The 13192-nt window shown below is 36.6% G+C and overlaps 1 protein-coding gene across 1 annotated transcript; it reads left to right on the top strand.

Annotated features, from left to right (window-relative positions):
• Positions 1-1185: 1185 nt before the first annotated feature.
• LOC129871268 (proline-rich receptor-like protein kinase PERK9) lies at positions 1186-12620 on the top strand. Its single transcript, XM_055946173.1, has 8 exons — positions 1186-3221; positions 3360-3767; positions 3851-3937; positions 7973-8043; positions 8124-8200; positions 8310-8457; positions 11881-12042; positions 12144-12620. Exons 1-8 carry the CDS (start codon positions 2285-2287, stop codon positions 12342-12344), a joined length of 2091 nt encoding a protein of 696 aa, XP_055802148.1. The 5' UTR covers positions 1186-2284; the 3' UTR covers positions 12345-12620.
• The last annotated feature ends 572 nt before the right edge of the window (positions 12621-13192 follow it).

Genomic DNA, 13192 nt, shown 5'->3' on the forward strand with positions numbered 1-13192 from the left:
TCACATAGATTGAAACCATCTCTAATATTCATCTGCTGTAAAATGCTATATATTTAAAAGTTTCTATCAATAAACTCATTTTATGGAATTTGTTTATGTTAGATTTTTGGAGTTTGTTTTTAAGATATCATAAAAAGGATAGAAAATTAAAGAATTTGTAGTTTCAAACAACTGCTAACAATTACAATCATAAAAGTTTCTATTATATGACATTAATTATTTAGACTCATTTTCACTTTTTTTATCCAGCACAAAGCGCGAGCATATTTACTAGTATACAAATATATAAATCTTCCTATTTTACGATAAAGTAAATTTGTTTTCAAATATTTGGTAGTATTTAAAAATTTATAAAACAATTTATTAATTATTTTCATATCGATGCTCACTATTTCAATCTGTAAACTATTAATTAAATAGCACCTTGCTTGGATGATTGTTAGTCGTTGTATTGTATTGTTAGATTAAATTTAATGTTTATTTTGATTGTTATTTAAATTTTATTGTATAGTATCGTTTAATTTCATCATTAAGAGCTCGTTTGGATTAACTTATAAGTTGTTTGTACGCTGTGTTTCAGCTTTTTTGAGTGTTTGACCGATCAACTTAAAGTCATTTTGTGTTTAAAATACCCCAAAAAATAATTGAGTCTATTTGACCTAACTTATCTAAATCATTTTATAAGCTAAAAAAATAAGTTGGGCTATCCCAATTAATTATTTTTAGCTTATAAGTTGCTTAAAATAAGTTAAGCCAAACAAACACTAAGTAACGACGAAAAGACCTATTTTTTGTAACGACTAATTTGGTGTGATCGCGATGCTACCTTAATATTTTATTTTTATTTTGTCTTTGCTTATTATTTAATAATTCTATTTTATCCTTTACCCTATCATTTCATAGTAGCTCTATCCTTACCTACTTTTCTTGTAAGTTTATCATTCAAATGATGAACATGCGACATTATATAACAACGAAAAACGATACAATCTATTTAAACATTATATTCATTAAAACAATATAATATGATACAATACAATACATTATAAAATAACTCATAACAACCGTCCAAACAAAATGTAAGATATTCAGAGAAGATGAAAAATAATAAATTGGTCCTTTCTGAAAAATAATTTTTTATTTTATTTTTAGAGGAATGAGGTGGAAAAAAAGAAAAGAAGAAACTGGTCCTTTGTGATTTCTTGGATTCGCAGCAACGTTGCGAAACCATCGCCCAAATCTCATTTGATTGTGACATTGTAACGAAATATACCTAATTCATCAATCTTCATAAACCTATCATCATCATCATCATATTGAATACAACATTATTGTAAACAAAGAAATAATCCTTCTTGTTGTATATAAGGTAAAGGTAAAATACATGCACAATATTTAAAAATTGTAAAATTATTACGTTCTTGATTGTGTACGTGGGAAATTAGGCAGCAAATTTGCAATTCTCCTGCTTTTGATCATGCATCTAATTCTCTCTGGAATGGGTTTTCCTTAGAAAGGGTAAATTCTACATTATCTTGGATTTCTCTATCTTTTTCTTGATTTTAGTGTGTGGGTATTCAAATGTTTCTGTTTGGTGTTGTGGGTGTTTCTTGAAATGCATTTGGCGATCTGGGGTACTTTTGTTGTGGTCATAGTTTCCAGTGATAATCATTATTTGGCAGTCTTCTTTAGAAAGATTGATTTTTTTTTTTACTCTGATAAGGTTCTGCAATGAGTGAAGGATTGTTCTCATGAATTAGTTAAAGGGAGAAATTGTTAGCTGTATTCTTCTTTAGACCTAACACTAAATTCTGTATCCTTGGATAACATTGTGATTTCGCGTAAAAAGTTGAGCATTTGATACACAATCTGATATGTTTCTGACTGATTCGGGGAAAGCTCGAGGTTTTTGTTATGTTGAAAGTCCTAGGTGTTTAACTTGGGAATGGTGTGTGTATACTATTAGTGAATTGGTTGGTGAGTTCGGATGTTGTAAATAGGTTTTGGAATAAGAGGAAGCAATTTACTGCATATTAGGGATCTTAGTTTTATGTCAGCAAGTCGAATGTTCTTTTCTTGATGTTTGCAAATATTGAAAGTGTATAAGAGATGTTGTAAATGTAGTAAGCTTTGGTGGTGGTGAGATGTTAAATTTTAACCCTCCACCTCCAAGTTATAGAATTTGAAATTCCACTAGTTGTGACTTCTTCTCCGGGCTCGTTACTCTCTTCCAACAAATGTAAAATAGTCTGTCCTAGCCTCGCCACCAATCTCACAACCTATAATGGATTCTTCACCACCTCATAAAGAATCTGCTCCTCCAACTGAGGTCTCGCCTCCAACATTTAGTCCTCCACCTACACCTTCTAGTCCACCTGATAGCTCACCACCACCTCCATCTTCTAGTCCACCTCCTAGTTCACCGCCACCTTCACCTTCTAGTCCACCTCCTAGTTCATCCCCACCTGCATCTTCTAGTCCACCACCTAGTTCACCACCACCTCAATCTTCTAGTCCGCCACCGGCCTCACCTCCACCTGTACCAACTCCTCCTTCTCCTGTCAGTTCACCTCCACCAACATCATCACCTCCCCTTGCATTGTCACCTCCGCCACCCATACAGAATCCAGAACCTCCTCCAGCACCACAATCACCTGGAAATTCATCTCCACCGCAATCTCCTGATCCTCAAAAAGGTTCTTCACCTTCACCACCTTCATCCAACTCACCTGGGGATGGAGGTGGATATGGAGTTTCACCACCATCCCCAACATCTAAGCCATCAGAAAATTCGGCTCCTTCCCTAGCCTCAGGCCCTCCTAAAGATTCACCACCTTCACCAGCTGCATTATCTCGCAGTAACTCACCATCTTCTGATTCCCCTTCAAACTCATCAACACCAACATCTGTAACACAATGGTCACCACCACCTCCATCCTCTAATGGTGCACAACCTTCTCTTACTCCTCCTTCATCACCAGTTCCTAATGCTGATGCTAGTAAACATAGTTCCAGAAACCATTCAGCAGAAAGTCCAAAGCCTGCTGGTGGAAACGGCAATGGTACTGCAGGGATGGTTTCTATTGGCATTGTAATTGTTCTTTTATTGGTTGGTATCATCGGAGTAGCTGGATGGTGCATACGGAAGCGAAAGAAGAAGAATTCTATCCATTGTAGTGGTCATGTCAACCCGATCTCCTCGTGTTCCTCTCCAAAATCAGGTAAATTTTAAGAAACTATAAAATCATTCCTTTTAGTTTGTCATTCAGTGCTCAAGATGCTTGCGAGAAAATTCAATGTAATATTTGTAGTTGAGACCTTTCAAGTGAAATCTGAGAAGATGTGAAAGTTGTGTACAGAGTCTGCTTTATTGAAGGTTGGGGAATCAATACCTGAGAGAAACGGAACTAGCTCCAATTTCCTCAGTTCTCCAGCGGACCCTGGCAGATTCAACAGTGCAAAGACATGGTTTACTTATCAAGAATTAGTTGAGGCCACTAATGATTTTTCAGCAAAAAATGAATTAGGGAAGGGTGGATTTGGTTCTGTATACAAAGGCTATCTAGCAGATGGAAGATATGTTGCGGTAAAGCAGCTAAATATTGGTGGAAACCAGGGCGAACGGGAATTCAGAGCTGAAGTTGAAATCATTAGCCGTATACACCATCGTCATTTGGTTTCACTTGTAGGTTATTGCATTTCAGAGAACAAAAGGCTCCTCGTTTATGACTATGTCTCCAATAATACCCTTTACTTCCATCTTCATGGTAAACGTAACATTTGTAGATTTAATTACTTCATTTGTTATGTTTGTTCACTAAATCTAGCTGTTGATACTTGCAATTTACAGCACAAGGGAGGCCTGTCATGAATTGGGCAACACGTGTTAAAATTGCTGTTGGCACAGCTCGTGGAATAGCTTATCTGCATGAAGATTGTAATACTGTTCTCTTCCTCAAGTCTTATGTGTTATCCATGTTTTATTCACTTTATATCTTTCGTTGGTTGAACAAACATCCCCCTTAAAGTTAAAAGAGATAGTAATGTTAAAAACTTTACCACAACCTGGAAGCTGATTGCAGTTGAGATACACCTGCTCATCATTACTTATTAGTTTTAATGATCCCTAAAGCTGTGGATGGATCATGGACGGCAATCTAAGCATCACAAACACCTTCCTAAACTTCCTAAAAATGGACATTAACGAAAGGAAAATAAAAAAAGAGAGAGAAAACAAAACATGTAACTATTTTCAGCTCATAGAAGTTGAAGGCCTTCCAGTTAGCATTTCCTTTTTGTAATGTAATGATATTACTTATCCAGTTTAGAATTGAGTTCTAAGGTCCTTTTTCATTCCATAAATTACCTCATTATATAATTTTTTGGCACGAGTGTGGAATATCATAGCTGCATTAAGGTTATAATTATTGTTCTGTTCCTTAATCCTTTTGTGTTATCCATGTTTATCTTTATTTCATTTCTTTTCTGGCTGAACAAAATGTATCTCCTCTTTCCTTCCCCAAAAGTTAGAGAGAAAGTAGGAGGTCAAAAACTTTAATATTTGATGAATCTGATTGTGATATGAGATTGTGTGTTCCTACTCATATCACTTGCAATTCTTTTTATTGATCCCTACTCCACTAGCTGAACAACTGTGGTAGGTTAAAGGATGCAATCTGAGCTACTTCCAGAACCAACTTTCTCATATTATTCCTATAAGAAGACTTGAAGTAAAAAGAGAAAATGGAACGTACAAATACTTTAAGCTCAATGGAAGTAGCAAGATCTTGCTATTGGAATTTCGCTTTTGTAATGTTATAATATAACTTCTGCAATTTAGAATTGTGTCCTCAGTTTTTATTCATCTCGTTAATTACCTCGATTGGTGGTGGAATGGAGAAGTACAAGGCAAAGTGAAAGCCAAGAAGGTTGCCTATACAAAGTGGTTAGAGTGCGTGGATGAGGAGGAGAAGAGTAGGCTTAAAGATATCTATAAGAAGGCGAAGACGGAAGCGAAGTCGGCGGTCACCATTGCTAAGACGACAACTTTTGAACGCTTGTATGTCGAGTTAGGGGAAAAAGGTGGGGATAAGAGATTGTATAGGCTCGCCAAAGCGAGAGAGAAAAGCCCGCTAACTGGATCTAGTAAAGTGCTTCAAGGACGAGGAAGGTGAAGTGTTAGTGGATGAGACCTCTATCAAACAAAGGTGGCAAGCTTACTTCCGCAGACTCCTAAATGAGAAAGGAGACAGAGACATTGTATTGGGTGATTTGGCGTACTCTCATAGTCTTCGAGACTTTGGGTACTGTAAGTGTTTTAGGGTTGAGGAGGTTAGACATGCTATTAGCACGATGAGGAGGGGGAGAGCGACCGGGCCTGATGAGATTTCGGTGGACTTTTGGAAGAGCATTGACAAGACAGGTTTAGAGTGGTTGACTAAGTTGTTTAATGTTATTTTGAAGACTGCTAAGATGCCCAATGAATGGAGGTGGAGTACTATGGTTTCATTGTACAAGAACAAGGGTGACATCCAAAACTGTAATAATTACAGGGGTATCAAATTACTAAGTCACACTATGAAGATTTGGGAGAGAGTGGTGGAGATGAGAGTGAGGAGAGGAGTGTCAATCTCAGAGAACTAGTTCGGATTCATGCTGGGGAGGTCGACTACTGAAGAAATCCATCTTATGCGGAGATTGGTGGAGAAATTTAGAGAAAGAAAAAGGTATCTCCATATGGTGTTCATTGACCTTGAAAATGCTTATGACAAAGTTTCGAGGGATGTTCTCTAGAGGTATCTGGAGGCTAAATGTATCTCAATGGTGTATATTAGGGCGATAAAGGACATGTATGATGGAGCCAATACTCGGGTTAGGACGGTGGGAGGTGACTCAGTGCATTTTCCTGTTGAGATGGGACTACATCAGGAATCTGTGCTAAGTTCTTTTCTCATTGCCTTGGTGATGGATGAGCTGACACGTTTCATTCAAGAGGAGGTTCCATGGTGTATGCTATTTGCGGACGACATAATTTTGATTGATGAGACTCGGGACAGAGTTAATGATAGGTTGGACCTGCTCTGCTCCCATTTCGATTTTGAACCTACGACATCGGGTTTTAGAGACCCAGTTTGGAGACAAACGGTGGAGTCTAAAGGGTTCAAATTGAGCAGGACCAAAACAAAATACTTGGAGTGAAATTTAGTAGTGCGATGGATGAAGAGGGCATGGAAGTGAGGCTTGTCACTCAACCTATCCCCAAGACAGAAAGTTTTAAATATCTTGGATCCATCATCTAGAGTAGTGGGGACATCGATAATGATTTCACGCACCGCATTAGGGCAACTTGGATGAAATGGAGGCTTGCCTTTGGAGTCCTGTGTGATTAGAAAGTACCACCTAAATTTAAAGGTAAGTTCTACTGAATGGTGGTTAGACCAGCATTGTTATATGGAGTGGAGTACTGGCCAGTAAAGAACTCTCATGTTGCGAAGATGAGGATGCTGAGATGGATGTGTGGACACACTAGGAGTGATAAGATTAGGAATGATGTTATTCGGCAGAAGGTGGGAGTCGCATCTATGGCAGACAAGATGAGAGAAGCGAGACTAAGATGGTTTAGGCATGTACAAAGGAGGGGTGTCGACGCCTCAGTTAGGAGGTGCGAGTGGTTGAATGGGGGGTTATGCAGAGGGGTAGGGGTAGACCGAAAAATATTGGAGAGAGATGATTAGACAAGATATGGTACTACTCCATATCACAGATGACATGACCTTAGATAGAAAAAAGTGGAGGTCACGGATTAGTGTAGAAGGCTAGTAGGGATAGAATGGTGTCTTGTCGTGTGTCAGTTTAAGGTGATCGTAGGTCTAGGCATGCCTTTATAGTTGTGTTGTTATTGCCTTTGATTATCATATTACTTTGCATCGTATTGTTCTTGTCTCATAAATTTGCATCGCTTTTTTTTTTGCCATTATGCTTTATATATTATTTTTCTCTTTTACTTGGGACTGCGACTTTTGAGTCGAGGGTCTTTCGAAAACAACCTCTCTATCTCTATGAGGTAGTGGTAAGGTATGCGTACATCCTACCCTTCCCAGATCCCACTTGTGGGATTTCACACCTTAGTCTGACTTTTAGCGGTAGTCAGCTGTCCTCGTTCTCCTCTTTGAATTGCCCTATTGAGTCAGGGTATGTTGTTGTTGTTGTTGTTGTTGTTTATTACCTCGATTATATAACTTTTGGCAGGATAAGTAATGAATTCTAATCACTTCTCTAATTAGTAACTTAAAAGATGTTTTTGTAGCTGAATGTACCAAATGAGGCTCGAAATCAAACCAAGACTGAGCAAAACATGATTGGTTCCATTGAGAGAACAGAACTGTTTGTATGACTCAGTTCTTTATACACTCTTGTTTTGCACCATGTAATTACATTCCTGAGAAAGGATTATTTTAATCCACGATCAGGCATAGTCTCCTTGAATATGCTGAGTATATCTTCCATACTGAAGTGAGCGCAACAGACTGTGCACTAGTAGTGCATTATATGCTTCTGGATTTTCCAATATTCACTCCACGACAAGCATTTGAATAATCTTAACTGATCGAGATATCACCAATCCATGTTGAAAAGTGAGGGAAACATGTTCAAAAACTCTTGTGAAGTATATGGTGAAAAGCAAGTGACAAACTGGTTTCTCCAAATAACAAAGCTGAATGTGTTAATCATCACTGAATTATTATGTTATACTCTTGAATAAGAAATGAAGAGTTAAGAAAAGTAGACTAGGCGAAGCTACTATATTTTTGTGATTTTCTATGCTCATTTCCCTCATTCTTGTTACTTGAGCTACCGTAGGCCTTGAAACTTTAACAAAGTCATAATGTCAGTGTGATGCACTTGTTCAATATTATCACTCTTTAATTATAGAGTTAAAGTTCTTAATTAATTCTTTTGGTGTGGATGACAGGCTATCCTCGTATTATTCACAGGGACATTAAGTCATCAAACATTCTTTTGGATGATAACTTTGAGGCCCATGTATGTCTAACTCCTCGAACTCCTATATTTACATTCTTTGTTTCGCGAGGCACCTTTTGCGATTAATTTTCTTTCTACAGGTTTCTGATTTTGGACTAGCTAAATTAGCTCAGGATGCAGAAAGTCACATCACAACACGTGTCGTGGGAACATTTGGGTATGTTTCAGTGCCAACTTTTACATTAAGTTGACAGCATAAGATAGATATTTCATTCCCATCTTTTTCAGTTACCCATATTTATTCTAATTCCTTAGATCTGACTCAGATACATGGCTCCTGAATATGCATCAACTGGCAAGCTGACTGAAAAATCTGATGTATATTCCTTTGGCGTGGTCCTTCTGGAACTAATTACTGGAAGGAAGCCAGTGGATACATCTCAGCCTTCAGGGCAAGAGAATCTAGTTGAGTGGGTATGTTTGTAGCCAATCCTATTATTTGTCTTTCTCCAAGTCCATATTTTCATCAGGTCTCCTTTATTACCTCTTTGTTAGAAATAATGACATTGGTATCCGACATAAGGCAATAAACTTGCATTTCAGCATGCAGAGAGTACGTAATCTTTAGTCCTTTTAGCTAGGATAACCTACAAAATTCATTTGAATAAGGATTTGGTTGTTCCTCCTGTCATTTCCCACACGGCACAAAAACTTGGTCGCTGATATTTGAAGAAACCACCATTTTGCTACTGTAAGTAGGCCTCTAGTTGGTCTTCTAGTGAAGTTCCTTTTCTTTATTTTTCCCTTTTTTACCATGCAGTGAGGCCTTATCCTGGTAAGAATGAGCAATGCCATAAGACTGAAAAGTTCCTTTTGTTTTTTTTCCTTTTTCTACCACATGGTAAGGCCTTATCCTGAGAAGAATGAGGTCGCAATGCTGTAGGCCCTGGAAATTGTGAAATATGACTTGGAACCTAGATAAAGATTATCAGAATCTTGAAATATTAGCCACTGGAGAGCTGGGATCCTTTTGTATGTCAGGCAGAGAGTATATGTATAATGCTCAATTGGTTGATCATTCGAATGACCTGACCATGACTTCTCGATTTTGATACTAAGTTATTCCTAAGTTTCTTGTGGAGTCAAAAAGCTTTTCATCTTTGAATGGGTTCTGAATTATGGCAGCTATTTTTGTTGTAAGAGCTCTGTATTTTCATGATAGATAGTGAGCTTGTCTTTCTTGATGTTTGTGGGATAGAAAATTCATATGGCAATTTTGAAGCAGCTGCACCTTAGAGCTTTAAACATAATGATTTCACTCCTGAACTGTGTCTATTTTGAGGTGAATAATCTTTTGCAATAGTTGACATCCTGTATTTATCATATTTCTCTTAGACCTATAACACCTGTTAAAATTACCTCAATTCCCTTCCCCCTTCGGTGAGAAAGAGAATATTGGGGCTGACCAGGGGAACATTGGATTTCATATAAACGACTTGTTAAGTGATTGACAAGGGCTAAATGAGATACGATGACCTGGGTCCTGGTCTCAGCTTTGTAAATTTCTGCATCTTCTTGATGCCTTTAATGATATCTTTACTTCATCATGAAGGAAAAAAAGAGAGAGAGAGAGATGATGGAATGAAAATAGGCCAAGGGAACTTCTGGTCTCCAGAATCTAAAGTTGAATCAATGACTAAATGCAAATGCCCCAAATTCTGTTCACAAAAAACTGAAGTTCTTATATCCACAAGTGAAATATGCTAAAATGAGAAAAAAAAGGCGAGAGATTAGATGTTGTAGGATGTTGGTGATGGAACTTTATACCAGCTTCTGTGGAGCTTACATTATGGGGTGGTAGAGAGAACCTCTCATTAGTCTGGTTGGATACTTACTGAGATTAGGTTAGGTTCTTGCATGGGTTTGAAAGTCTTCTTTTGTAAGGTTTCATTTGTATTCATGGATCTAAATACATGATTGTTCTTCTACACACTAAATTTTTATAGTTTTACACCACATATCAAGTTTATTACTTGGGACTTTTGACCACTAATGATTATCCAATTCATTATGCATAGTCTTGATATACTTTGAGCTGATTCATTCAGTATGATTTGACCTTTTACCTAACCTTAAGAGTTCAAGTTTTATACATCTTAGTTGACAAGAATTTAGAATCTACATTAGTAAATATCATCTTCAATTTGTCTGATTTTATTGATTTATTTCCTAATTTGATGTAGGTTTTAGGCTACTGATGCTTAGTCGTCTATTAATTATTTTTCTAATCAATTCTATGTCATCTTATATGGTGATAAGCATGATAACTGACCTAAAGCATGTTTCTTAAGTAACATCTTGGAAAATAAAATGATAAGCATTAAGATGACGATCAGCAATCCTATTTTTGAGATGTTTGGCCAGAAATTAAGGGCACCAAAAACACATATACTGTCTTGTTAATAAAAAAAATTCCAAAGGCTATTTCTTATTTATTGAAGCAACTATATATGTCATGTTGACATAGTTTAGTCCTCAGTGATTTATTAGAAAATTAAATTCAGAGTTGAGCAGCTGTGCTTAATTAGATTCAGTCAAACTTTCTCCAAATATTACAACCAGCTTAAACGATCAACTAAGTCTCATACCATAGACTTCTTGATAGTGTAAACCATCAAGGTTTAATGCGAACAGGCCCAAAAATTCAACTTCTCCTCGAAGGGAATTGCATTGCTACCTTTTTTCTTTTGGTCTCACTAAGATTTGACAGTCTTATATTTTAAAGGAGAACTCTCTTGCGCCAAGATTAAATATCTTGGAGCAATTTGGCAGCAAGGTTGAATCTGACCAAAAGACAGAGTATCCAATCCCAACAATGTTTCTCTTTGGTAACTAAATCATTTTGTTGTCAAGTATTTCGTTCATAGAGAAGGTTGTGTGCACACAGATTTTCTTCTGTTAATGTGTCTCATGGAGGATACTGTCTTCATTACTTATGTTTTCTGCTGCGTTTGAATTCAGTTGTCTTAGTAGAATTATGTCTCATCTATCAGTTCACTAATACTACTTTCCTTTTGTTTTATATGATGGCATTTGACGAGAAATAGAGTTTTAGTTGTTAATTTGACTTGTATATTACTATATTAATGGCAGTGGAAGAAATATTTATATAACAAGTGAAAAGTTTGATAGAGTAAACAACTCATCAAATTAAGCTTAGAATTCAATTGTTAAGTTGAAATTTTCGAGTGCTGTAAAAGAAGTATAGATTAAACATATAGTTTCAAGCATTTTGGGGTGCCCCAAAATGAAAAAGAGTTGGATAAACTGAAATTGAGGATGTATCAATCTTTTCGGCACCTGAAACATTATGGTCTACAGTTTCTTTTGTTTTTTACAACAATCAAACAGCTTGATCAAGCTACAACAACAACATACCCAGTGAAATCCCACTAAATGGAGTCTTGGGAACAGCTTGATCAAGTTATCCGCTTAAATCTCATTGGTCCTTTAATGTTAGAAAACTGAAAAACCAATAACAGTAGCAACGGAAAACTAGTATCTTTTATGATCATGCTGAGCGTGTGACTTCCATTTACTAATGTTTTTTTTTTCAACTCTTTGGTTTTCTTGTCGTCAGCCTTGTAGCAGTAGCCAGTTAACAAAGCTTTAGTGCCTTAAAAACATTATTACTTTCTTTGCTAAGGAAGCATGGCAGTACTCTTCTTATGAATTGAAAAGTGTCTGAAAATATTTTCATTCTTTTGATTAGAATTGTATTCTGCTACTAATTTCCACTGCTAAATTTGAACCAGGCTTAAAACTATTTCAAACTAAAAATCACCTACAAAAAATAATTATTATATTATACTGTAACTTGATTTTTTTGTTGCCCAGGCCCAACCTTTGCTTGGTCGAGCACTTCAAAAGGAGGAATTTGATCAGTTGGCAGATCCTCTCCTTGAGCAGAACTACGTTGGTAATGAGATGTTCCGAATGATTGAGGCTGCTGCATCTTGTGTGCGCCACTCATCTGCAAAGAGACCAGCAATGGGACAGGTAACTTTTGCTTTTTTTATTCAAAAACCTATGCAAGAGACACCTTCAAGACTTCTTATGAAGGTCATTTACATTCTTCTGATCATGGTTATGTTTCATAGATCATGAGAGCTTTCGATGGTATGGCTATACATGATCTGTCAAACGGGATGAAAGTTGGTGAAAGTGCAATACATAGCGCTGCACTACAATCTGCGGAAATAAGTTGGTTTAGGAAAATGGCATTCGGTAAGCAAGATTTTAGTTCGGAGTTTTTCAGTCAAAGTAAGCAGAATAGTATAGAGTCGAATGAACATCCTTAAGAGGATTTATAGAGCAAAAGGGCTTATTGAAGTTATGTATGCATCTGTTGATATATCAAAGGTATCTTAGCTTACAGATGCTTTGGTTTAGCTTTCTTAAGTAAGTTCCCTTTTGGCTGGATGGAGTAATTTTTACTGCAAGTAGAGTGAATTCTATTGTCATCTATAATCATTCTTCTTTGGGAAGTTTATTTAATTTCTTTTTTCTTCTTCAAACTATCTGAAATGTATGATGGATGAGGTTGTTTCTCCCTTAATTAGAGCTTTCGGGTTTTAGGCTTGGGCTTGGAAAAATCCTTGGTAGGGACTAGGGAGCGCTCCCCCTCGAATGGGGCTCTATGCTACGCAAATTTAGAATAGTAGGACTCCAATGTGGGCACTGAATACTGGACGAGAAAAGAAAAAAAGAAAGAGGCCAGTCTTCTATTAATTCTTTATTCAAATCCAAATAATAAAATAGAAAATTCTTTAGTCTACTTCCCTTTGAATGATAAAGTCAGAAAGATTGAGAAATAAAACATTTGATTTCTTTCATTGTCATTAGCCATGAGATGATCATCTTTTGGGTGATCCTTTTGTAGACATATGCTCTTATTACTCATGATCTCTAAAGAATGAGAATCAATTGTTACTCGTCTTTCACCTGTCTATTTGTATCCAGCTACAATATCTTCCCTTATAAAAAGAAAAAAGTACCGTTGGCGAATCCTCAATCAACAATAGCTCTGTCCTAGCAAAGTAAAGTCTTTGCACTTGCACTAAGGACTAATCAGAGTCAAACTTGAATTTGAAAAAAAAAAACTTTCCCATATTAACTAGAGTACAGTCTTTTTCTTTACTAAGGGTGG

Source organism: Solanum dulcamara, chromosome 10, assembly GCF_947179165.1.
Source record: "Solanum dulcamara chromosome 10, daSolDulc1.2, whole genome shotgun sequence".
Taxonomy (NCBI): Eukaryota; Viridiplantae; Streptophyta; class Magnoliopsida; order Solanales; family Solanaceae; genus Solanum; species Solanum dulcamara.